The 26831-nt window shown below is 46.6% G+C and overlaps 1 protein-coding gene across 1 annotated transcript in view; it reads left to right on the top strand.

The window, feature by feature from the left end:
- Nucleotides 1–26602, top strand: part of MYO10 (myosin X) — a 252256-nt gene extending 225654 nt beyond the window's left edge. The window contains exons 27-41 of the mRNA XM_020887818.2: nucleotides 330–573; nucleotides 4250–4345; nucleotides 7520–7613; nucleotides 8557–8612; nucleotides 10533–10675; nucleotides 11175–11369; nucleotides 12404–12561; nucleotides 15499–15622; nucleotides 16316–16613; nucleotides 17497–17704; nucleotides 18829–18965; nucleotides 20214–20334; nucleotides 20950–21402; nucleotides 23452–23643; nucleotides 25116–26602. Coding sequence (XP_020743477.2) covers nucleotides 330–573; nucleotides 4250–4345; nucleotides 7520–7613; nucleotides 8557–8612; nucleotides 10533–10675; nucleotides 11175–11369; nucleotides 12404–12561; nucleotides 15499–15622; nucleotides 16316–16613; nucleotides 17497–17704; nucleotides 18829–18965; nucleotides 20214–20334; nucleotides 20950–21402; nucleotides 23452–23643; nucleotides 25116–25217 — 2621 coding nt within the window. The 3' untranslated portion in view covers nucleotides 25218–26602. The remainder of the gene's footprint in view (nucleotides 1–329; nucleotides 574–4249; nucleotides 4346–7519; nucleotides 7614–8556; nucleotides 8613–10532; nucleotides 10676–11174; nucleotides 11370–12403; nucleotides 12562–15498; nucleotides 15623–16315; nucleotides 16614–17496; nucleotides 17705–18828; nucleotides 18966–20213; nucleotides 20335–20949; nucleotides 21403–23451; nucleotides 23644–25115) is intronic.
- Nucleotides 26603–26831: the final 229 nt, after the last annotated feature.

The raw sequence follows: 26831 nt of genomic DNA, 5'->3' as shown, positions 1-26831 counted from the left end.
AAGATTATATTCTCATGGTGTGCAGCATCTTAGTTCCCTGACCAGGTACTGAACTTGTGCCCCCCTGCAGCGGAAGTGCAGTGTCTTAACCAAAGGACCACCCAGGAGGTCCCAGGAAGGGTTCTGATTAATTCAACCAAGCCAGAGTGGTCCCTGCCCCCTGAACATGACCCTGCAGTACTATGATCCGTCATTGGGGGCATGTCTGAAGGCAGAACATTTGGTGCAAAGTTAAGGATGTGCTGAACCTTAAGACCTACTGATCTTAACATCCAACTTTCCTTAAATTCCTCCCCCCCTCCCCCGGCCCCGCAACCCTGGGGAGACAGGTGGCCTCATGAACTCCTGGAAGCGCCGCTGGTGCGTACTTAAGGACGAGACGTTCCTGTGGTTCCGCTCCAAGCAGGAGGCCCTCAAGCAAGGCTGGCTGCACAAGAAGGGCGGCGGCTCCTCCACCCTGTCCAGGAGAAACTGGAAGAAGCGCTGGTTCGTCCTCCGCCAGGCCAAGCTGATGTATTTCGAGAACGACAGCGAGGAGAAGCTCAAGGGCACTGTGGAGGTCCGGGCAGCCAAGTACGTTCATGAGCCCTGGCAGGGGCTTGGGGCTGCTTCCATCAATTAGGTCCCTGACTCCAAGCTGTCTGGGACACATTCTCTGAAGCAGTAGATTGTAGGAGGTGATCGAGAGTCCTCACCATTCCTTTCAATGGGCTGAATTATTAGGAAATCAGAGAAATAAGACCATCTGTGAAAGTTCCCTTGAGTTTTGAAACTTTCAGCTCTGGGTTATAAGATGCTCGCTGAACAGAGAACTAACCTGTTGGAAATGTGATTGGCCGTACACAGGAATCATGGTGTGGATATTGATCCATTGGTTGAGCATCTTGTCATCCTTTTATGGGTCAGCCTATCACTTTTGTTTCTTCCCACGCCCGACTAGCCAACAGATGGCTATGCTGGGAGCAGACAGTCCATCTGGAGGGGTGTGAAATGAATCGTTTGTGTCCCACCTTTGCTGGGTATCCTAGGCTTTTCATGCCAACAATGAGAGCAGCAGAGCTGGGGTTTGAATCCAACACCCCCCTTTTTCTGCCATCTTTTTTTTGGGGGGGGGAGTCACACCACTCAGCTTGTGGGATCTTTGTTCCCCAACCAGAGACTGAACCTTGGCCCATGGCAATGAAAGCGCCAAGTCCTAACCACTGGACCACCAGGGGAATTCCTGGTTCTTATGAACCAAAGCACTGAGCCATTGAGGGCCTATTGTATTTGTTTAAAAATTAAGGTTTTCAGAAAATACTGAGAATTTGAGGAGTAGCTGGTTTTCTTAGGTAACTAAATACTAAGCGTAAAATTTGGGGTAACCTGTAGCTCCACCCCACTCAAAGTGAGCAATCATGTATGTTTAGAAAATGGGTAAAAATAAGCTTTGAGAGACGGAATTAACCCCTGAATTCATGAGACCTGAAAATGACTTGTCGTTTCTACTCAGCCAGCATCAGGAGCTTTAGAAAATGGTTCATTGAAAAATGGAGAGTTTGACCAATTATGTATTTAATTTTAAGGACAAACAGTGAAATGCAAACAGCAGAGTCCTGGAACTTTCCAGGCTGCCCGTTTGGGGTTCCTGAGGAGGAGCCCATGTTCTATAGTCAGATGAGTTTGTGGGAGTTTGAGTCTGAGTGCTGCAAGTGTGTGCAGCATGGCCCAGCTCCGAGCCTCCTGCACTCTTCCCCCTGCCCTATGTACCACCCTGCCCTATGTACCACACTGCCCTATGTACCACCCTGCCCTATGTACCACACTGCCCTATGTACCACGATGGTCCTCTCTTCACCCCATAGGCGGGAGTCAGAGGGGGGGTGCTCACGGAGGCCAGGAGGCTGAGCCAGACAGTGGTCGTGAACTTCACCAGTGTAAATTTGATGGATGTTCCTTTTGCTGCTTGCTGTATAGCAAATAAATGCTTAATAGGGCCCTGTTCTCCAGGTGTTATGTAGAAGTTATAGAGGTAAGGAAGTGTTAGTTCTTCAGCTGTTGGTCATGTTCTGTAGAGAGAAGGCAATGAGTTATTAAGGTTTCACCATCATAAGGTTTTCTTCTTTTTTAATTTTTATTATATAAAAAATATATATTTTGTATTATAGAAAATTTCAGTCATATGCAAGCATAGGTTGGAGACTAGAATGAAATTCATGTGCTCATTATTCAGCGTTCAGTGGTTACCCACCCCCAGCCAGTGGTGTTTCATTTGTGATCCCACACTGCTCTTCCCCCCACCCCTGAAAATTACATTTTTTTGTTGTAGTTGACTGAGCTGCATGGCTCATAGGATCTTAGTTCCCCAGTCAGGGATTGAACCCACTCCCATGGCAGTGAAAACACCCAGTCCTAATCATTGGACTGCCAGAGAATTCCCCAAACTACATTTTTAAAGCAAGCCCTAACCATATGATTTCATTTGTGAATATTTGGTATTCACTTAAAGTTTAAGATGTTTTAAAATATATAATCACAATATTATGACCACATTTAAAAAGGAACATGAACTCCTTCTGTCATCCAAACTCTAGTCACTATTCAGATTTCCCCAGTTATCTTATAAATGGAGGTGACAGTATTATTGGTTCCAGTTGGTTTCTTTCTTCAAATCAGAATCCAAATAAGGTTCATAGTTTTTGATCTCTCAAATTGCTTTCAATTTATATACCATCCCCTTCATCTTTTCTTTCACTCCCTGTTATTGGAGATGCTGCCTTATTTATCCTGTAGTTGACAGGCTGTGTTTATTGAGACCCTGACAGTATCATCATCTCCAGGGAAACTTTGTGTAAATGCAAGTTACTGGGTTCTACCCTGAAAAACTCCACCTGAGTTTTTGAATGTTCCCCAGGATTCTGGTGGACCTGCTGTGGCTCAGAACCACAGCACCCACTCGTTTTATACACAAGGTAACTGAGTTCCCAGGTACCTAAGGGGCTGGTCTGGGATAATGTGGCCAGGTTAGATTTCCCCTGAGGATTGTCACCCTGCTCCAGAGGCTGCAGTATCAGACACTTGGCTGATCGCTCCCCCATCAGGGTCACCTCTCTCTTCTACTCTTAAGAAGGCATCACAGACTCTTGTGTGAATTCTGATCTTCTTGGCTTTTTAAAATATTTTATCTTAGTTGTTCTTCAGTTGCCAAGTTATGTCCAACTCTTTGCGACCCTAGGGACTACAACACTCCAGGCTTCCCTGTCCTTCACCATCTCCCAGAGTTTGCTCAAACTTTAGTCCATTGAGTTGGTGATGCCATCCAACCACCTCATCCTCTGTCGCCCCCTTCTCCTCCTGCATTCAGTCTTTCCCAGCATCAGGGTCTTTTCCAGTGAGTCAGCTCTTTGCATCAGGTGGCCAAAGTTTTGGAACTTCAGCATCAGTCCTTCCAATGAGTATTCAGGGTTGATTTCCTTTAAGAGATCTCATCTCGGTGATTCTAGCTAAAAGGTCATACCATATTTATTTTTTCTAAGTGGACTGCTGAATGTTCTAGTTGTAAAATAAGTGTTTTACTGGAAACAGCTGTGCTACTTCAGCTGTCAAAGCAAGCTGTCTGTATCCCCGACACCCTTCTTCCTCAAGGAGATCGCCATCTCTGGTCCCATCCTAACAGCTGCTTGTGTTTTATCCTGCTCTTCTTAGCCTGGTCCACTGAGTTTGAACCTCTAGGGTGGTTTAAGAATGTTAGGATCAGATCAAGGCGAAATTGAGATCTAGAAGCACTCAAGTCCTGCTCTTCACCCCAAAGCCCCTGGTGGAAATAGTGTGTCCTTACCAGAGGAATTCAGAGGTGTCAGTGGCGGCCTGAAACCTAGATGGAATGCTGTGATGAATGAAAGTGCTCTTGCAGATTGGCCGCAATGTGGGGGTCCCTTATAGAACAGTGGGGGAGCCTAGGGAAGGTACAGGCAGAGTGGGGGCACCTGAACTGGGTGTGCCTTGGATGGGCCAGTGGGAGAAGAGAGGCCCCTCCCTAGAGAAGTCAAGAATGCCCCCCAACCCCATTCCCACCTCCTCCCACACACACCCAGCAGACCCCCCCATTCTCGAGCAAGGAGGAATCTGCCACCCCCAGAGACCCCGTCATCATTTCTGAAAGTGAAAAGGCTAAAGGGTTGGTGTCTGATTTTTCAGTTGCTGTGGAATTTCTCTTCTTGCCCCCTCCTCAAGCATTCATTCTGTGTTGGGCGCTTATGTTCCCCTGCAGGGAGATCATAGATAACACCAGCAAAGAGAACGGGATTGACATCATCATGGCCGACAGGACCTTCCATCTGATCGCGGAATCCCCGGAAGATGCCAGGTGAGGCGCTGGGCTGTCAAGTCGGTCATAGCTTCATCCTCGCTTCTCTGTTGGCCTGGGTGTCACATGGGTTACTGTTGAGCCGACCAGCCCCGAAAAGCTCTTAACTGACTTTTCTCATTGGGTGTTTCTGTTAGGATGGTTGAAGGACTGAGTCAGAAGAGCTGAACTGACAAGTGTTGAATACTTGTCTCCTGGGGACTCTTTCACTGGGCTTTATGTCTGTTATAGTAACAAAGCACATGGATTTCCAGCTTCACTTGCCACTGGCTTTCCAGTTGGGTCCACTCAGGCTTTTATTGTCACCAGCAGCATGTGGAAACTGCGCTCCCACACACAGCTGAAAGCCACCCTCTGGAAGCCTCTGAGCTTTGGAAGGGAGCTGCTGTGGTTTGCTTAAAGGTTGAAAAAGCAGGAACATCCACCACTGGCTGTTTAAACAAATGCCAGGATTGTGGCATTTGGGAGGGTGCTTAAGGCTGTGACAGTGAAGAATTCCATGGCTGGAGAGATCGTTAACACTTGGAACATACTGTATTTCAAGCAGTGTTCAAAATGCTTCACGTGTTTTAACTCATTTAATTCTCACAACAACCCGACAGGGTAGCAGGAGGATTACTGTTACCCGATTTTACACAGTAAGAGACTGCGGTACAGAGAAAAGTGAAAGTGATGTCGCTCAGTCGTGTCCGACTCTGCGACCCCATGGACTATATATATAGCCCACCGGGCTCCTCCGTCCATGGGATTCTCCAGGCAGGAATCCTGGAGTGGGGTTGCCAGGTCCGTCCCCAGGGGATCTTCCCGACCCAGGGATCCAACCCGGGTCTCCCGCATTGCGGGCAGACACTTTACCCTCTGGGCCACCAGGGAAGCCCCAACAGAGAAGAGCTAGTATAATCCGTAAAGGAAGGCAAGCTCAGTTCTGTTGAAGAGAGGCAGGAAGCCTCTTAAGGAGCTTGGACTTCTGACTGAGCTGAGAAGACAGTGGGGTCTCTTATTGGCTGTGGCAAGTTGTCTGACTTTCCTGGACCTCGGGGTCCGTTGTTGGGCCGAGATGTGGCACAAATTAAGGACTGGGGTTTGCCCCTCAGTGTGACGCGTGGCAGGGTCGCTCAGGAGAGCCTGTGTCTTGTCCGTCCCTGCTGCTTTCTGGGTGTGTCAGGTCAGGTTGGAGCTGCCTGTCATCCAGCGCCACAAAAGGAGCTTGTCTGAGCTCAGAACGCTCATCTGAGCAGTGCCACAAAATGCCTTCTAATTTATGAGGGTGACGTCCTTTGGCCTGTGTTCTTCACTTTTCAGAGCTTCCCTGGTAGCTCAGATGGTAAAGAATCTGCCTGCAATGCAGGAGAACCCAGGTCAGCCCCTGGGTTGGGAAAGATCCCTTGGAGCAGGGAAAGGCAACCCATTCCAGTATTCTTGTCTGGAGAATTCACTTGTCAGCTCAGAAATCACTAGAATCTTCCGGAGAGTTCTTGGGGCCTTTATGACCCCTTGCCCTTTGGATGTTTCTGTGTTGATACAACACCATGGGCAGCAGCATGAAGAGCAAAGAAAATAATTCTTCCCATGGGAACGAACTAAAACCCCCCCACTCAGATCCATAAATCATGACACAACGCTGGAAAAACAAGCAGACCTGGAATTACAGCCCCATCATTCTGTCTGGGACTCCTGGAGGCCACATGTGGTTTGCCACGGTCCAGGGAATGCCCACGGCTTTGCAACTGAATTATAGACCCAGTGTTTGGCAGCAGCCCTGCCTGTTTTGTGCCATAATGAACCTGCTAAATTTAACATTTGGAATATTGTAGCCAAGGACTTTTTGCCCTGACCAGTGGAACACATTTTTAAAAGTTCTTTTTCAGATTCTGAGTTGTACTTGATCTAGAAGAAGAGATTTTTTAGATTTGAAGCTGTCACCTGTATAGATGGAAGCCACAGCAATTTTATTTGTGTGTGTGTGTGTTCTGTCTGTCTGATCCCATGTGGCCTACATTTTAAATGTAAATGTTGCTCAGTGTTTGACTTGGGATATTTTTGAGCTTTATAAAGCAATGACTGAAGTCTTGCCTTTGGGTTAACTAGAATTGATGAACAAATTCATATTAAAATGTTTCCATTGGTCTCCCTAAGAGTCGCTGTATGTTGAGTATTTTCAAGCTCTTGGTTACATGTTTCTGCTTTAGGAATCACAGGAGATTTTAGTGCTTTGCTATAAATAATTTACATGACTTACCTTTAAATATAGGTATTAATTGCTTTACTTAAATATGCCATTGGATACCAAGTACTTTCTCAGCTTTAGTTACAGGAGTGTGTGTATGTGTCTGATCAGCCCCCTACAGGAGAAGGGCATCTTCTGGCATCTCACATTTGGTACCTCTCACTTGTAGTTGCTTAGTAAATAATGGATGGATGGATGGACCAACAGACAACTGGATATTCGTAGTCATTTTCCTGAAGCGTGTATTGTGTTTCTAATTACAACATAACTTTTGTTCTGCTTGACTTTTCTGGAATTGGCCTGTTTTCCTTCATTATCTGAATCTGATGAGGCTGGAAGTACCAAAAACCTTTTGAAATGAAGACAGAGGAGTTCTCTAGTCAAAATAATTTTCTACGTTAGGCATTTTCTATTTTCCACTCTCCAGTGGTTTTATGTGGAAATCCTATCAGGTGTTTGGAAACCTCATCCTGGGATTGAATAGGGAAAGTAGACCCCCGAGATGATGCTCTTATATTATAGGCCTTCTTACCTTGGAACATACTTTTTAAAACTGAGAGGGCACTTGAATGTTTCCTAAGTTATAAATAATATCTTCAGTAAAGACTCTTGACTGAAGGGTTTTGGGTAGAACTGAGGGTTTCATTTCTTGCTGCAATTTCTCTAGAAGCTCTTTATCATCATCATTAAATGTCCATGTGAATGTCGGGCCAGAGAAAAGGGTTTTCCCACTGATCGGAAGTCGCCTCAGATGGTACTTCAAGATACCTTGGCTGTTTGTTCCACCCTTGCTCCTTTGGTAGTAGGAAATCCACATTTACCCATGAGGAACAGGCAAATTAAAGTGGCTCAGAGATGTCAGTTTTTCAGGGGAGGTGGAAAAGCGCGTCCCTGTTGTAAGTGCAGAGGTTGGCCCTGCCTTAAGCCTTGCTGTCTCCTTCCCACAGCCAGTGGTTCAGTGTGCTGAGTCAGGTCCACGCATCCACAGACCAGGAGATTCGGGAGATGCATGATGAGCAGGCAAACCCACAAAACGCTGTGGTATGTGAGCTGCAGTGCGGAGGGGGGCGATCCCGAGGGGGTGAGGGGACCGGGAACTTGGGGACAGTTTGTTTGTTTTGTTTTTTAGTAAGTAATAGTATAATAATTGGGCTTTCCAGGTGGCTCAGTTGGTAAAGAATCCACCTGCAATGCAGGAGATGCGGGTTTGATCCCTGGGTTGGGAAGATCCCCTGGAGGAGGGCATGGCTACCCACTCCAGTATTCTTGCCTGGAGAATCCCCATGGACAGTGGATCCATGTCCTACATGGACGGGGAAGGCTACCATCCATGGGGTCGCAAAGAGTTAGACATGACTGGAGTGACTAAGCGCACACACACTATAATAATTAAAGAAACAGGAACATTTTGGTAAAGATCATGAAGAAAAACAAGAAATTATAGAAGATTGTGAGTAGTAATAGATTACAGTTTGCCGATCTTGAACAAAAAAAAATCTAATTTTTATGAAATCGTGGAAGCTTATTATATTTTCTTCAAAAGATTTAGTGAATTACAAATCGTATTCATTCTGTCATTAATCTCTCCCAGACATGTATAAACAGAGACACAAAACCATATTTTAGAAGTCATTTCCTTTTCTTGTAAATATAAAATTCAAGATAGATCATAATATAAATCAGAAAATTGGTACAATTGAAAGAAGTTCGTAAACACCCTTTACTGAAAGTATTTTAGGAACAAGACAGAAAGATTCGCTTATAATTTATTTAATGAGTAGACTGTAGATTCTGCCCTGTCTCAAGGCTGTCTGTACTGAATGAAGGGGAATGTTTCCTTAGATAACTATTACTTCACTGTTAACACAAAAAGAAGGAGCCTGTTTTGTTTGCCTGCTTGGAGAGGCATCATCTAGGGATGTTATCATGATGCGTGCTGTAGTCCATGGTTCTCTGAGTTTCTCTGCTTTTCGTTCCTTTCCAGGGCACTTTGGATGTGGGACTGATCGATTCTGTGTGTGCCTCTGACAGCCCAGATAGGTAAGCTCAGGTGTGATGCTTAACAAAAGTACCTGCTCATTTCCTGCAGGCACCCACAGGCCTCTACGCTGTGGCCTTAGAGATGACTCCAGGCTTCGTGTTCCCACCCGGTCCACTCCAGCAATCATGGTCTTCCTCTCGGGGTATCTTTGGAGTGTGGGGGATCAGGGGTGAGGGAGAGCATGGAAACCTAATATAGACAGTCATAGAGACAAACAGGCTTCCCGGGTGGCCCCATGGTAAAGAATCTGTCTACAGTGCAGGAGATGTGGCTTTGATCCCTGGGTCAGGAAGATCCCCTGGAAAAGGGAATGGCAACCCACTCTAGTATTCTTGCCTGGGAAATCCCATGGGCAGAAGAGCCTATGGTCCTTGGGGTCACAGAAGAGTCAGATACAACTTGATGACTAAATACTAACAACAACAAAAAAACAGGGAGAAACTTGGGATTCATATAGGAAGGAAATGCTTGCGTCCCAGCACAGGGGTGGGTGAACTTCCCCCTTCTATACTTTGATAATGAATTGAAAAAGGATTTTGATGGAAGTTTATATGTAGAGTATTAATAAATTAAACTACAGTCATTTATTTTCCTTGACATGCCTTCCTTACCCATGCCCTTAAAAATAGCATATTTTCAGTTTTGTTTTTTTTGTTTTTGTTTTTGAAGGCAAATCATCTTTGGCAGTGGTCTCAGGGGTCTTTGTACCCAGTGACCATCATCTTTACCATCTTTAATTTGCTTTTCCACTTAAGAATTCTGAGTACAAGTGGGAGTTGACTTTTGCCTTCAATAACATTGCTTTAGAGAGAATAGAAATGAATTAAAATTGACAACAAAAATCATGTCTCCTGGGCCAAATGAGAGTTCTGAGGTGTCCATCACTCACCATTCATGAAGGCTTTTCTGAACTGTATTCTTTGTTTCTACTAGTCACCCTGCACCTCCTCATACCTGGCTCAGGAACCTTGAACACTCGCGTGTCATGTCAGTCATCAAAGCCCAGGTCCTTATTCTGACGGTCACATTCCTGCCTGCATCTCTCTTCTTCTAAACCCCTTCCTCTGGCACATTGGGCCTGTGATGATCCATGGGAGAAATGTCCATCCCTACCTGGCTTTTCCCTCTTCCCCACCTGCTCACCTTTCTCCTTTCCCAACTCTAGAAAAATATTGTTTTTTAAGGAGCACCTGTCTGTCCATACCATAGTCCTGTTCTTCTTTCTTTTCCTTGAATTTTTGCAGCACTTAACTTCAGCAAACATTTGAAAAGTTGCAAAATATTGTTCGTAGTCCCTAGGTCCAGTGATTAAGAATTAATAGAAGCAGGATCCTATGAGAGACTCAGCACATTGCCAGATAAAAAGATGCAGGAGAAAGTAAATTTCCATTATTAATTTATCTCTTCCTGGAAAAGGCCCCCTTGTCAGCTCATACTAAGGTCATGGATCCAGGTGGCTCTCTGTTCCAGGCATAGTCAAGTGTATAAGATGTTCCACTTACAGCTGTTTACTGATCTTCTGTTACTGGTGTCTGACATTTCATTACCAACCCACAGAAATATTATCCAAGGCAGGAAGAAATTTACTTTGGAGAGGCATCCAAAAAAAATCTTTCCCCCACAGTCACCTTGGTTAGCCTGCCCGGAACCGAATTTCGTCTGGAAAGTTTTGCATGAAGAAATGTTTTCCCTTCCAGGACCTTTCAGAATGTGTTGCTCCAAGTGTAAAGGTTAATGAGGCATGAAATAAATCCTGCAGAAATGAGCGAGGTTTGCCTCAGCAGAAAATACAAGTAGCACTGCCATTTTTCTCCCCGTGACCCGTAAGCCGGGAAAAAGACGTTCAGTCTTGGTTCACTCGGAGGTGAGGGTTTCAGTGGAGCTAAGCGGTTTTGCTTCCTTCTCTCTCCGCCGCTCAGACCCAACTCGTTCGTGATCATCACGGCCAACCGGGTGCTTCACTGCAACGCCGACACGCCGGAGGAGATGCACCATTGGATAACACTGCTGCAGAGATCCAAGGGCGACACCAGAGTGGAGGGCCAGGAATTCATAGTGAGAGGTGATGCCCTGAGGCTTTCTGACTTACGGAGTCCTGTTCTCATCTACATGAGCATTTGCTACATTTCCATTTTGAACCTCTTTGAATAATTTTGCCTTTTTTTTTTTTTTTAAGTTGGAGTATAATTGCTTTGTCCAGGTTCATAGACATCAATTTGGGCAGACTTGGGGAGATGGTGAGGGACAGGGAGGCCTGGCATGCTGCAGTCCATGGGGTCACAAAGAGTCGGACACAACTCGGTGACTGAACAACATAATTGCTTTACCGTGTTGTGTTTCTGTTGTACAAAGAACTGAGTCTGCCGTATATATGCATATATCCCCTCCTCCTTGGATGATCTTGCCTGCTGGCATTGTTAAAAATCATCAAGGAAGGAAGGATGGTGGCCACTGCTAGCAGACATACAGAAAGACAGTCCATTTGTAAGCCAATGGTCACCTGGTACGAGATGCTGCTCATCCTGGTTTTGAATAATTAACACTTCAGTCTGTGTTTCCAGGGTGGTTGCACAAAGAAGTGAAAAACAGTCCGAAGATGTCTTCCCTGAAACTGAAGAAACGGTGGTTTGTGCTCACACACAATTCCTTGGATTACTACAAGAGCTCGGAGAAGAATGCTCTGAAGTTGGGCACCCTAGTCCTCAATAGCCTCTGTTCGGTCGTCCCACCCGATGAGAAGATCTTTAAGGAGACGGGTAAGCAGTGCAGTGTGCTTCGGGCTGATCATGCTTGAGATGTGGCCCGATTGATCATAGGAGTTGCCGGTTTGCTCCGAGCAAAGGGGTGAGGTCCCCACCTAGCGTGTGTACATTCCCTCCTCTCCTCTCCAAAAATATCTCTTTCCTTGTTCAATATCTTTTGAGGCTGTCCGTGGTTACCTATATGAACACTTGATAATGTAAACCATAGTAAAGGGTCCTGATTTTTTGAGTTGCAGAAAGATTCTTCTCAGGGCAGTGAAATATAAACAAAGGTTTTCCTGCAGAACACCTTGTTTTTCTGTGCTTCTGTTTTTTTGTCTTTCTTACCATTGCACCCTGAGAGTCATAATGCAGCCTAAAAACAAGGTAGAACCTGAGTGTCAGTGAACATAACCCAGTAGAATATAAAGTAGTCACACAAGCTTCTTTTTCTTTTTCTCTTTGGGTATTATGAAAGATGTTTCTAGATTGTTTATTTTGACTTTTGTTGCTAGTTGTGACTTTGTGCTTTTTTAGTATGGTTACTGCATTCAAAAAATACTCATTTTTTGTTTTTTTTTAACTGAAATCACTCCATTGCACTTTCGTCTGGTGTCTGAACACTTGGTCTGCTTGCTTTGCATAAATAGTTTCTTTTGAAGGGAGGAGGGAAAATCGTAAGGAAGAGAAGGAACAGAAAGGGAGGAAAAAAAAGAAATCTGAGGGAAGAGTTCTCACTCTTGTCCAGAGCCTTGAACAGGACTTTAGTTTATGCCTGTTGCTTTTAGAGCAGATGGTACTAATTATATGTTTGATTCTGGGCTTATCATTTTAATGTTTGTCTCTCCCTCTCAGCTGTAAATTCCACGTGACTGGGTATCTAGTGCAGGGCAGGGCATATGGAAGAAGTCAGCAAATAGCTACTGAACTCAATAATAAGGGACTCAGGTGGAGACGACGTGGGTGCTGGATTTCTGGGACTCTGGTACGGGGATGTCACCTTGGTCCCCAAGGTTAACACTGGTATGATTGTGTCGCTGCTCTCACAGGCTACTGGAACGTCACCGTGTACGGACGCAAGCACTGCTACCGACTCTACACCAAGCTGCTCAACGAGGCCACCAGGTGGTCGAGCGCCATTCAAAACGTGACCGACACCAAGGCCCCAATTGACACCCCCACGCAGCAGCTGATTCAAGATATCAAGGTGAGAGTGGTCATGGTGGTTCATGGTTGCTCCCAGATTCTCACCCTCAGGACACCAAGATGTCAACATTGGTCATGCTTCATTTTCACTCTGTAATCGAAACTACCTCTTGGTCAATTTCGTGTTTGTGCATCCCAGGTTTTAAAAAATCTAAATGCTCGACTGCACGTGGAATGTGATGCTAAAGCTATCCTGTCTCTGGGGAGGTGTTAGGTGTGGCTGCGGAGGCAAACCCAGCTGTAGAACTGTGTAGGCAGAGGGACAGTGGTCTATAATTTGGGGTGCGGGCTCCCCAGTCGCAGGGACGTGGTGTGACCTGTGTGGGGGACAACCTGCATGCCACAGATTCCACTTGAGCCCAAGTTGGGGCCCTTCTAGTAGTCACAAAATAATTCTACTTTCACTCAACGGTTTCTGGACCACACAAGTGGATTCCTTAAGAGCCCATAACCTAAATCTAATCCCTAGGGCCCAGTCATATCTGACTCTTAACGACTGCATGGACTGTAGCCCACCAGGTTCCGCTGTCCATGGGATTTTCCAAGCAAGAATACTGGAGTGGGCTGCTGTTTCCTCTTCTAGGGGATCTTCCCGACCCAGGGACCAAACTTGCGCCTCCTGCATTGGCAGGTGGATTCTTGACCCCTGCACCACCAGGGAGAAACCCAGGATGGGTCTAGGATATTGGAATCCTTGTTAGGTGCCTCCAAACTCACAGAAGAAGCTCCAAAGTTTCTGGACCAACAGTGACCTTGTTAAATTGTGATTTTTTGTTGATAAAGATTATTTCCTCTGATAATGAATGAATGAATAATTAAATGGCAGCCATGAACAAGGATCACAGCACTCATTTTCTAGGAATGGAAATGAAGATGTGGGATGTTCTAGTTGCATTGTTCACATAATGGGTCAGTCCCTGGTGCAGAAGCAAGTCAGGGGAAATTATTTTTATGCTGTTCCTACAAATTTTCCACGTGGGCAGGGTTCCAATATGAAGGAAAGAGCCAGAGCTGTGACAGAAAAGATACCAGAATGATAGTGAGGCAGGCATTTATTTACTGATGTACATCAAAGGAAAGTAACTCATCAGATCCAGGAAGGAAGCTGTGCCTTTGTAAAGGTGGGAGAGGGTCTAATACATTGGTAGGGCATTATTACCCCCCAAATTCAAGTCATGCTCTTGATTCCAAAATATGTTCTCTGGGTATTTGGAGTCAGATTCCTATAAGTCAGTTATCCTACAAACTACAGAACTGTCCAGGGAACCCTTGAAACTAATATGTCATTAGGAACAACTGAAACTAGTAATGTCATTTCTTGTCTTAAAAAAAAAAATGAATTTTTGGAAGCTTTTTTGTGAGAAAAGAAAGAAAAAAGCACATATCAGCTGAACTTTCTTTTCAGAGCTGTATCTTATCTACCCCTCTACTTACTATATAAATCAAACATGAAAGAGTAAATAGTTTTTAACTGTGAAACAGTGCTTCTTAACATTTAGAAGCACTTCTTAACTTAGACAAACACATTTAATTCATTTGAAATCAGATGTTTTTAAAAAAGTAAGTATAATTTTTTTTAAAGAAAGTTAACATATTTCTTTCTTGTTTTCAGTTGAGTGTTACTGAAAAACTTTCATAGTGGAAATGAAATTGGCACGATAGAATGATTTATTGCCTCTCCTTCAACTTTTCTGTTGATTCAAAGTTCTAAAAATAATTGTGACTTTTTCAGATCCCAAATAAATGTTTTAGAAATATGAATACATGATGAAATTCTCTGAGAGGAGCTCTTATATTTCAGGAGTTCTCAGGAAAGAACGGTCTCACTGATAGCATAGTGTCATTTTCAGATGGAGGCTAGAAAGACCAATGAGAGACCTAGCAAAATATATTTTTTTTTCCTAGTGGCCGTACCACACAGCTTGCAGGATCTTAGTTTCCCAACTAGGGATCATACCCAGGCCCCCTGCAGTAGAAACAGAGTCCTAATCACTGAACAGCTAGGGAATTCTTATTTTTAAAATGAATTACAAACAAGGATAGTGTGATTTTGCCAAATGACTTATGGCTAAACAATTAGCCAGAGAAGTTATTAATTTTTTAAGTATATGTAATTCCCAGAGATTGCTCCTTAGAAAAAAACCCATGACAAACCTAGACAGCATATTAAAAAGCAGAGACATCACTTTGCTGACAAAGGTCTGTATAGTCAAAGCTGTGCCTTTTTCAGTAGTCATGTATGGGTGTGAGAATTGGACCATAGAGAAGGCTGAGTGCTGAAGAATTGATGCTTTTGAACTGTGATGTTGGAGAAGAGGCTTGAGAGTTCCTTGGACTGCAAGGAGATCAAATGAGTCAATCCTGAAAGAAATGAACCCTGAATATTTATTGGAAGGACTGATGCTGAAGCTGAAGCTAGAATCCTTTGGCCACCTTTTTCATTGGAAAAGACCCTGATGTTGGGAAAGGTTGAGGGCAGGAGGAGAAGGGGACAACAGAGGATGAGATGGTTGGATGGCATCAATGGGCATGAGTTTGAGCAAAACTCCAGGAGTGAAGTGAAGGACAGGGAAGCCTGGCGTGTTGCAGTCCAATGGGGTCGTTCAGACACAACTTAGTGACTGAACAATACCGACAATCTCCAGAGAGAAGGTTTTTTAATAACATAGGAAAAAATATGCAAACCAAAGAAAGAGAATGAGAATAAGCTATGTAAGAAAAACAGGAGTGTGTGATTTATCCTGAAACATCACTTGTGGCTCTCTTGGTACTTGAGATGATTAATGCTGGATTCCCACCACCATCCCCAAGCTGCAGGTGTTTCGTGACGTATGAAAACCATTCGCGTGCAGGTGGATACAGGTGGCTTCGTTCTTTCATGTGTATGCTTATTATGATAAGCTCGTGGGCATTCTCTCATGGCCCCGTTCTTCTCAAGGAGAACTGCCTGAACTCAGACGTGGTGGAGCAGATATACAAGCGGAACCCCATCCTGAGGCACACCCACCACCCGCTGCACTCGCCGCTCCTGCCCCTGCCCTACGGAGACATCAACCTCAACCGTGAGTCCCGAATTCCACCCAGATCCGGGACATGGTGCTGTGGTTCCCTGTGAACTCTTGAGCCCCATCAGATTAGCGTTGATTGGTTAATTAAGAGGATTGTCGTATTAAAGAACATGCCAGTTCTCCCCAGGAACTCACAGTACCCTTCATATACCAGAACTGGGGTTCCCAACTGCCAGGATCCGATGCCTGGTGATCGGAGGTGGGGCTGATGTAATAATAAGAGAAATAAAGTTTACAGTACATGTAATTCACTTGAGTCATCCCCAAACCAACCCCACCCACCTTACCTGGTCCGTGGAAAAGTTGTCCTCCATGAAATCGGTCTCTGGTGTGAAAGCAATTGGGGAACACTGTGAGAGGCAGACCCTGAACAGGTGTCTTACCTGTCAGCTGTGGAACCTGTTTGGCATAGACCAGCTTCTCAGTAAGCATTTTGCACAGTGAAATAGTTCAGTTATGTGTTTAAATAGTTTAAACAACTAAAAATAGTTTAGCCTGCCTCTGTTGGGCTGATTGGAGTGTCCACGGCACAGGGCGGGGGCGGGGGCGCGGTCACCGCATCCTGAAGTAGCTCTGGTCCCCAGCCCTGCCTCTTGTCCGCTGCTCAGCAGGTGCCTTCTCTGAGCCCCGCATGCCCAGAGGGTGCCGTCTCCAAACCCCTCGTGTGACTCTCTGTTTTGCTCCTAGTGCTCAAAGACAAGGGCTACACGACGCTTCAGGACGAAGCCATCAAGATATTCAACTCCCTCCAGCAGCTGGAGTCCATGTCCGACCCTATTCCCATCATCCAGGGCATCCTCCAGACGGGGCACGACCTCCGGCCTCTGCGAGACGAGCTGTACTGCCAGCTCATCAAGCAGACCAACAAGGTGCCCCACCCGGGCAGCGTGGGCAACCTCTGCAGCTGGCAGATCCTCACCTGCCTGAGCTGCACCTTCCTGCCCAGCCGCGGGATCCTCAAGTACCTCAAGTTCCACCTGAGAAGGTACGAGGTGGCCTGGGCCGTGCTGCTCACGTCGGGGGTGCAGTGGCCCGCGGCTCCAATAACTCAGACCCCGAACAGAAGACGCCTGGGGTTGGTCAGCCTCCTAGGTCACCTGAGCAGCTTAGCGGGGGCAGACGACCTTTGTGTCTCTAAACCACATGGGGCTGGCCCAGGGACCAGGTCACTTTGAGGGTGGTGTCCTGCTGTGTAAGACATTGGATAAATTTAACACCACCACTGTATATAAGGGCTTCCCAGTGGCTCAGCAGTACAGAATCCATCTGCAATGCAAGAGATGGGTTTGATCCCTGGGTTGGGAAGATCCCCTGGAGGAGGGCATGGCAACCCACTCCAGGATTCTTGCCTGGAGAATCCCCATGGAGAGAGGAGCCTGGTGGGCTATAGTCCATGGGGTTGCAGAGAGTTGGACACATCTGAAGCAACTTAGCACACGCAAACTCTATATAAACAGGAAAAGAACAAACAAAAAAAACCTTAGATGTTTGTTTCAGATCAAGCAGGTGGAAACTGTCTGATTCAGATGCAGATTAACTGTGAAAAAGGGATTTTCACAGGACAGTATGAGGCACGTGGCTTTTTCAAATAGCTCTGCAGAGATCAGCTGGTAGCAAAAGTTGCTCTCAGTCATACTTGGAGCTTTGGTCTCTGGATTTTCTGTCTTTCTTCCTTTCTTTCTCTCTCTTCCTTTCCGCTGCTTTCGTCTTTAAACAGCACAAGGTGAGCTACAGACACGGCTGACGTTTGCCCCACACACCACTGGGACCCCACTGGCCACCTTGGTCTGCAGCACCTTGAAGCTGTCCAACTCTACCTAGCCATCCATGCTCACTCTGGCAACTAACAGTCAGCGTTTGTCTCCTAGGATACGGGAGCAGTTTCCAGGAACTGAGATGGAAAAATACGCCCTCTTCATTTACGAATCTCTTAAGAAAACCAAATGCAGAGAGTTTGTGCCTTCGCGAGATGAGATAGAAGCTCTGATCCATCGGCAAGAGATGACGTCCACTGTGTACTGCCATGGCGGGGGTTCCTGCAAAATCACCATCAACTCCCACACCACGGCTGGGGAGGTAAGCGGGAGGCCCAAGTGCCCACACGCTTCCTCAGGTCAGGAAAATTGTGCACAGTTAGGCTGGCATACTGCAGCTGCTCCGTAAACGAGGAAGTGCCCATAATCCTGCTAATCTAAGAAGCAGTGGTGTGTCTAGTAGAGATTATGGACCTGACTCAGATACACCTACCATGACAAGGGTGTATCTGATCGTTTCTGCAGCACCGCAGTTTACTGCAGAAATGATCAAAGTATTTCTGTTCGCCACACAAACATCTGGAACATGGGGTCTTCCCGGGTTGCTCAGTGGTAAAGAATCTACCTGCCAGTGCAGGTGCCATTGGAGACGTGGTTCAATTCCAGGGTCGGGAAGATCCCTGGAGGAGGCCAAGGCAACCCATTCCAGTATTCTTGCCTGGAGAATCCCCATGGACAGAGGAGCCTGGCGGGCTACAGTCCATGGGGTCACAAAGAGTCAGACATGACTGAGCGACTAAACAACAACAGCAATCTAGAACACTGGGAGAGGGGAACACAGTTTTTTTCTTTCTTTTTTCAATGTAAACTTAGTATTAATATTGCAAAACCAATGGGCTAAAAGGAATAGTGCAATAAAACCCAGGAAAGCTGGTGTAGCAGAAATATCAACAGATATCACTATTAGACAAGAGGGCTTTATTTTTGTTTTACAATTTTATTTACCTATTTTTTTTGGCTGAGCTGGGTCATTGTTGTGGTGTGTGGGCTTCTCATGTCTTGGTACACAGGCTTAGTTGCCCCATGGCATGTGGGATCTTAGTTCTCCAACCAGGGATCAAACCTGCATCACCTGCATTGGAAGGCAGATTCATAACTACTAGACCACCAGGGAAGCCCCCAAAAGGACTTTAGTTTCATGCACTTGCTAGTTTTCAAGAAACTGGCCCAGCATCTGCCCCTACCAGGAGGCAGAGTATCCTGTGTTCTTTCTGGCAAGGAAGACAGAGAACTGATTTCAAGAGAACCAGGGGGAACAGCACCTTTGAAATTCTACACACGACGGTGTCGGAAAGCTGCTTGGACCCTCGCGTGTGCCGGCAGCTCCCTCTGGCTTCTGATAAAGGCATGTTCTAGAACCACAGCTGAGGACCCCGTGTGTTCCAGGTGGTGGAGAAGCTGATCCGAGGCCTGGCCATGGAAGACAGCAGAAACATGTTCGCGCTCTTTGAGTATAATGGACACGTCGATAAAGCCATCGAGAGCAGGACCATCGTGGCAGACGTGTTGGCAAAGTTTGAAAAGTAAGTTCCTTCTCCCTGAAGTGGCAGCAGATTAGAAAGAAGTTAAGAGAAAGAGGGTTTGAACTTCTATTCCATTTTCATCTTCAGCGCATATTTGAATCCGCCTCATTTTACCTGTGCTGAAGCATATTTAATTTCTCATCTCTCTGCTGCCTGTTACCCTTGACCCTGGACAGAGCCACTGTCTCAAATAGGATTCACTCATCCTTGTTCCTCCGCCCCATTCCTTCTCTCGGTCCCCTGTTGTTCCCATTATCTTGGAATTTTCTGATTTTTCTTAGATCTTCACTTGTCATTAGCTTTGAAGCTCCCAGCTTCAAAGTGAGTGAGTAGACAGAAGCCGGCTTATAAACTCTCCAAACCCCATTTAGTATCTCTTGGACCGGCAATATTTACAGCCCCCAAAGTAACACAGAAGATAGTCCTACTCTGGAATGATTCTAGTGCCAATGACAAGACTCCAGGCAGGCTGGGCCCTCGCCCTCCCCGACTGCATAAGGGGCAGAAGCAGCTTTAACTTAGAAATGTGGCAGGGGACCATGAGGTTTAGAGCAGCCCCAAACTTCAAGTCTCTTGAGAAGTGACATCCTCTCTTCTGGGTGGGCCTGGTCTAAGTGCTTTGGTGGAAATAAGCCAAAATGGAAAGAAAAAAAAAAAGATATTTCTACTTTATGTAAACACAGCTTCCCTAATATTCATGTCAGTTTTTGTTCAGGTTGGGTTTTTTTTGTTTGTTTGTTTGTTTGTTTTTTCCTGTGCTGTGGGCTTGTAGGATCTTAGTGACCAGGAATCAAACCTGGGCAGTGGAAGGGCAGAGTCCTAATCACTGGACTGTCAGGGAATCTTCATGTCAATTGTTATAAGTATTTGAGAGTTGGCAGAGGGAATGAAGGAATAGGCTTTGTTTCTGTTCTCCCTCTGAATGCAGCATGATGCTTTGCTGGAACTAACCAGAATGGGCACTCAGAACATACTTGTTAGCTCAATTTAACTGAAGGCTGCCTGTTTGTTGTCTTTAAAACTAGGATGAAAGCGTGTTTTTCGCCTCTGGATGAGTTAGCAGGGAACTCTCAGAAGCTTCTCCCTGGCTGTTTTCTCTCCCACCACCCCACCTCCACACTCTGCTCTGAGCCCAGACAGGGTATCTGAATCCTAACAGAATATATCCCATGTGCTGATGGCCCTGTGGGCCACCCTTGGCCCGTATTTGGTTTTACTTCCTGCGTCTCTCTCCACTTCTGTCTGTAGGCTGGCTGCCACTTCAGAGGCTGGCGAGCAGCCCTGGAAATTCTACTTCAAACTTTACTGCTTCCTGGACACAGACAATGTGCCAAAAGACAGTGTGGAATTCGCCTTTATGTTTGAACAGGTACATGGAAAGATTGAGGGCAGGAGGAGAAGGGGATGACAGGATGAGATGGTTGGGTGGCATCACTAACTCAATGGACATGAGTTTGGGTAGGCTCCAGGAGTTGGTGATGGACAGGGAGGCCTGGTGTGCTGCAGTTCATGGGGTCGCAAAGAGTCGGACACAACTGAGCCACTAAACTGAACTGAACTGAACTGATGGAGTTCTTAAGCTTCTTTGCAGACACACAGGGGTGAACCCGTTCATACCCCTCTCGTGTTAACTGCTAGCCCTTAGAAACCAGGCATGGTGGTAGAATTCCCAGCATAACCAGTGTGGGCTGCTCTTTTATTCATTGGTAGAAGGAAACTTGCATACGTATTATGTGAACTCTTGTACCAGGAACTGTCCTAGTTGGGGATGGGGAGGAGGGAGAGGGAGAGGAAATAATAAATACATGTTTTCAGTGGTACCCATTGCCAGGGAGAAATTTAAAGCCGCGAAGGGGCGTTAGGGTCCCATTTTACGGGAAGATGGCATTTGAGAAAAATCCTGATGGTTTGAGGGAACAGGCCAGGTGGGCGTCGTGTCGCATGGCCGTCTGGCCCCGTAAAGCCATTGACCACCTCTTCGCAGGCCCACGAAGCCGTCATCCACGGCCACTACCCGGCCCCCGAGGAGAACCTGCAGGTGCTGGCTGCCCTGCGGCTCCAGTACCTGCAGGGGGATTACACGCCGCACGCCCCGGTGCCGCCCCTCGAGGAGGTCTACTCGCTGCAGAGGCTCAAGGCCCGCATCAGCCAGTCCACCAAGAGCTTCACGCCGGGGGAGCGGCTGGAGAAGAGGCGCACGAGCTTCCTGGAGGGGACCCTCCGGCGGAGCTTCCGGACGGGCTCGGCGATACGGCAGAAGGCGGAGGAGGAGCAGATGGTGGACATGTGGGTCAAGGAGGAGGTGTGCTCCGCGCGGGCCAGCATCCTGGACAAGTGGAAGAAATTCCAGGGCATGAGCCAGGAACAGGCCATGGCCAAGTACATGGCCTTGATCAAGGAGTGGCCTGGGTACGGGTCGACGCTCTTTGACGTGGAGGTGAGAGCGGGCTGCTGCTTCCCGGACCAGGTTGGACACCCGAGTCAGTGTGACCTCTATCAAGGTCACAGGGAGGGAGGACCGGTTAGAACATGTGGCTCTCTTACCCTCTGAGGTTGCATGCATGCTCAGTTGCTTCGGTCATATCAGACTCCTTGCGACCCTCCCACCGGGTTCCTCTGTCCATGGCGATGCTTCAGGCATGAATACTAGAATGGGTTGCCGTGTCTTCCTCCAGGGCATCTTCCCCACCCAGAAATCAAACCCATGTCTCTTATGTCTCCTGCTTTGGCAGGGGGATTCTTTACCACTAGCACCACCTGGGGAGCCCTGCCCTTGTAGGTTAGAGCTCCCCAGTTTTACCCTTCACACCCTCCCCCACCCACCCAAAGTATTCTTCCTCCTCCTCTGAATAAATGCTTTTGTAATGTGAGAAGCAAGTGGAAAATTAAGATATCACCTATTCTTAAATAACTGACTCTTTCTTATTCAAGCTGTAGACCCAATGAAAAAGCGCTTGTAAAAATTTGCATTAATGTTTTTAAAAGAATCTTAGCAGTATGTCTATAAAATTAGAAAATTTGGATATATTTGGATTTTAATTTTTTTTTTCCCATGACTATTTGTAGGAAAGAATTTCTTTTACACAATTGGAATTTGGCTAAATTTGCATCAACCCAGTACTGATTCATATCCTTTTTCTTTTTTAAGTAGATCATTTATTGAAAGAAAATTTTATTAATGATCAAAATCAAACCTTGACAGACTGCAGCCTGAGGGCCAAATGCTGCCTGCCTTCTTTTTTTTGGTAAATAAAGTTTTGTTGGAATTCAGCAATGCTCTTTCTTTTATGTATTTTTCTTTGGCTGCTTTCAGGCTAAAATGGCAGAGTTGGACAGCTGTGACTGACACCACAAAACCTAAAGTATTTACTGTCTGTTCCTTAACAGATAAGTTTGCCAACTCTTGGTCTAGATGAGCATCTATTTTTCTTATGATTAGAGTCATTCAGCATGTTATCTGTTGACTTTCGAAGGAGGCTTTATAAAACCCTAAATATTGATAATATATTCCATGAGTTTTCACTGGATGCCATCTTTGGGTGGGCGTGTTGGTTGGTTGAGTCAGTTACATTTAAGTGTAAGTCAGATGCTTTGTACAAATACCTCCTCTCCTGCATCCCTGATGTGTATCCCTCTTGAGTCCCACTGCCTGCTGGTGTCATCCCTATATCCCGGCTCCTATGTCCTTCCACTTATGTGTGCAAAAAAGTCTGTTGGTTAACCAGTGAGATCAACCACCATACACACAAAAGGTCATTGCTGCTCCTTGTCCCAAGATGTGTTTTTCAGGAGGAGCTGAAATTGCTCAGCACATGTTTGGAGAATTTCCCGCTATGATCCTAGATTTTGTATTTGAAGAACAATCATCCAAAACAGGATTGAGGCGGAACTAGAGATAGACAGGGATCCCTAGGTGGCATTAGTGGTAAAGAACCTGCCTGCCAGTACAGGTGATGTAAGAGATGCTGGTTCCATCCCTGGGTAGGGAAGATCCCCTGGAGGAGGGCATGGCAACCCACTCTAGTATTGCCTGGACAGTCCCATGGACAGAGGAACCTGGTGGGCTGCAGTCTACACGGCGCAAAGCGTCAGACACAGCTGAAGTCACTTAGCATGCAATGATAGACAGGCTGCTTGATTTGATGGGGAATTACTGTCAAGTTCCTCGCCTGTGGCCACCTTTTCATAGCTAATTCACATGGCCAAGACAGTGGTGATGTTGAGAGGTGAAGAGTCCAAGCAAGATGCTGAATTTACTAGTTGGTGTTCTCCAAATGCATGGGGTTGATGAATTGGTCAGAAATCAATCAAGACAGCTAGAGAGCTACCATATCTTGTATTTCAATTGCCCTCTGCATAAAAAGACACATTGAATGTGTTCAGTACTCTGTGCAGAGGGCTGGGCTCAAAACCCATCTTGTGGTTTCTGTGTCCTGTTTCTGACTTTGCTGATCTGATCTTGCCCCAACTCTTGCCTGCCCCCCAGTGCAAGGAAGGTGGCTTTCCCCAGGAACTCTGGCTGGGCGTCAGCGCCGACGCGGTCTCTGTCTATAAGCGCGGGGAAGGGAGGCCGTTGGAAGTCTTCCAATATGAACACATCCTCTCCTTCGGTGCCCCGCTGGCCAACACCTACAAGATCGTTGTCGATGAGAGGGAGCTGCTCTTTGAAACCAGTGAGGTAAGAGGCAAATCTTTCGTCTGTGGCCTTGATGAACTAGCAAGACAACATCCCATTTCCTGATGTCCTTGACCAAATAACTTTATTTGAATATTTCGCTCTAAGACATAGGAAAATGCAGCGTGGTGGTCCCTCCCCTGCTTCAGGTTTCTCCCAGGCCAAAATCTGATAGTCCCACATTTCATCTATATACCATTGCAATGGAGAAATTTGGTTTCCAGCTGTCAGGGGGTCTTACCCTTGCAGGAAGAGAAAGGGAAGTGACATAGAGGTCCACAAAATATATATATGTATATATATTTTGGCAATAAAGCCTTGCGAAAATTATTAGACAAGGTGGCAGTGTATCACAGCTATGAGACGGGCCAGGCAGTGTCCAAGGAGCAGGAGGGAGTGAGAGGCAGACCGTCCTGGGAAGAGCTGATTCTCACCACACACAAAAATCACAAAAACTCCTCTTATATATGCCATCCCGCTCCAAAGCATAAAATGTACTAGTAATCATGATGAGAATGCAGGAAGCCTGTTGAGGTCTCCACGCAGGGAGCTGCTAACAAGCAAAGGTAAGAAATGGGTGTGAATTCCATGCCTCCCATTTGGCTACTGGCGTAAAGTGAGGGAGAGGTGCTGGGAGGTGATGACCATGGATGTGGTGCAGGAGGTGTGCAGTGGGCTGGAACGAGGTGGGGCTTTTATGGGAGAGTCCATGGTGCCCGGCTGCTGGGTTTGGTCAACTCCAGTAGACAACAGAGAACCGTTGTGAGATCTTTGTGCATGATGTGTCTGGACAGTGCTTTCACAGGGGTGTCTGGTGGGATTAGAAGGAAGAGAGATCAGGGAGATGGAAGCCAGTTAGGATGTCTTTGCAGGGACCCAGGCCAGCCATCTGGAGGAATGGGCCAGAAAGGGGTGGCAGTGAACACACCCTGAGAGAGCTACTGTGGGTGCAGAGTTGTCAGGGAACAGAATGTGCATGGGTGGCTTTTGGTGGGGTGGGAGGTGGTGGTCCCCATCCCCCCACCCCCCACCCTCGCCCCGGCCCTCAGTCTGTTTCTCCAGCTATATCAGGAGGTGCTGACTTGCAGGAAGGGATCCAGTCTTTAAAGCTGTGATTTTCAGTGGGGACAGTCATCCCAGCCCTGATCATACCAAGACCCTTAAAAATGTGATTAGATGGGGGCTTTATTTTACCTGCAAAATGCGACAGTTTTACATCAGGCAACCTCCAGGTGGCGCAGGGGGAAAGGCCAGGAGTCCCTTCTCCCCACCAGGAGCAAAAGGGCAAAAGCACTTGAACTTTTGGCCGAATCCACAGCCTGCATCGTGGATTCACACGGGCAGGCTACTGGCTTTTGCGGGCAGGACGGGCCCGCTTGCCCGCCCTGGGCGGAGGATGTCTGATCGTTGGCCTGGGCCCCCTGGCCTTGCGGACACCTGGTGACTGTGGTCCGACTCGGCTCCCCCCCCCGCAGGTGGTGGACGTGGCCAAGCTCATGAAAGCCTACATCAGCATGATCGTGAAGAAGCGCTACAGCACCTCGCGCTCCGTGAGCAGCCAGGGCAGCTCCAGGTGAAGGCGGCCTGAGTCCACGCGAACTCAGCACCTGCACGCGCCACCCCCCTCCTCGGCCCCGCCGGCTCCCGCGTCTGCAGTGCGAATTGCGGCCGCCCGGGACTTTCCAGAAGCCCCTCGTCTGAGGAAGGTGTCTCGGGGGACCTTTCGCCCTGTCCATTCCAGCGATCGGTTATTCAGCTGTACCACCTTAACCCAGTTTCCAAAGCTTTACTTCTCTTAGATGACACATGCCTTAAGAAGAGAGGAAACGAAACGCATGCTGCCACCAAAGCAGCCGGAAGTGCCTTAACTCCGTGGAGCCGACACGAGCCCCCCGTAACTGTGCTACTGAAGGGAGATGGATGCTCGCCCCTGCTTTTCAGGAAGGCTTGCTGAGCTTGGGGTGGGGGAGGGGCGTCGATCCAGCAATTCTGCACTAATGTCTCAGCCTGATTCCCCCTGGGAGGGAAGGTGAGGGAGTGGGGAGGGGGACGGAGAGCGAGCGAGAGGGGATGGTCTATTTTAGGTGGAGAGCTGCTGGCAGCCTTCCTCACAGACGCCTATTAACTTTTTCTCGTTTCATCTTTAACGTGCATGCGCTTGCCTGTGCACGCATGTGTTCATAAACACATCACTTTCATCATTGTTCCGCGAGCCTTGAAAGCGAAGGGAAAGAGGATGTGCAATGAATGGTGTAGCATCTGTATATTTTAATTGTTCAGTCAAGAGTCCTCAACTGTTACTTGGCAAGGTGGTTTTTATTAACAACCCGGAATCCTGGATTTTTCCTGTCATTGCTGTATTTCGAAAGCCACATTTTTGACTCCAGTTTTGTTTTACGTGTAGCAAAGTCTGCAGTCTGTGTCTGCTGTATCATAAACAGATATGCAGCCTGCAAATAACTGTATTTATAAACCACTCTTCAACAGCTCACTCCAAGGCTGTTTTTAGAACTGTATGAAGTCACTTTGGAGTCTTCAGTTCCTAAGAGATTTAAGTTAAAAAAATGTTTCCTGGAAGGTTAGCTTGAATCACTCTTTGGGTAGATTGTGACTTAACCATGTTTGAATATGAGGGAAAGATGTCACCTTCCTTGAAAGTGACTTGAACAAATCTTTAAAGGACCCTGACATTCAATGCTGAGACTTTAATAAAATACACACCTATTTTATCCCAAGTTTATAATGGTGACCTGAACAAGGCCCCTGTAAATAAATCAGCGTTTATGACCAGAAGAAAGGTAATCTGGTCTTGGACTTCTATTTTTATACAGAAAACTTGTAAAGACTTAGGCCAACTAAGTCTAACCACCCAGAGAAGAAACTTGCCTTATCCCTATGGATAGCCATGCGGAATCATTGTTTCTTGGCCCAAGAAAGTCTGACAATAAAAGATACTAGCTAATGTTCAGTGTCTTTTCTTTATGGGGTGGCTCTCAATACCATGTGGGCTTTGTGTTTTTGTTGGGTTTTCTTTTTAATGCTCAAGGCTTCAAAGGGTCAAGGCTGTGTGTTTCATGCACTTGAACATCAGGACTATATGTCAACCATGTAGTCATTTTTAGCAGCTTTTTAGACACAGCATGACCCCAAGAAAGCGAGGAAGATAAAACACCAGGTTCAGTGAAGGCACA

The sequence above is a fragment of the Odocoileus virginianus genome, chromosome 14 (assembly GCF_023699985.2).
Source record: "Odocoileus virginianus isolate 20LAN1187 ecotype Illinois chromosome 14, Ovbor_1.2, whole genome shotgun sequence".
Classification (NCBI taxonomy): Eukaryota; Metazoa; Chordata; class Mammalia; order Artiodactyla; family Cervidae; genus Odocoileus; species Odocoileus virginianus.
The sequence above is the reverse complement of the archived record's forward strand: the minus strand, read 5'-3'. Positions and strand labels throughout refer to the sequence as shown.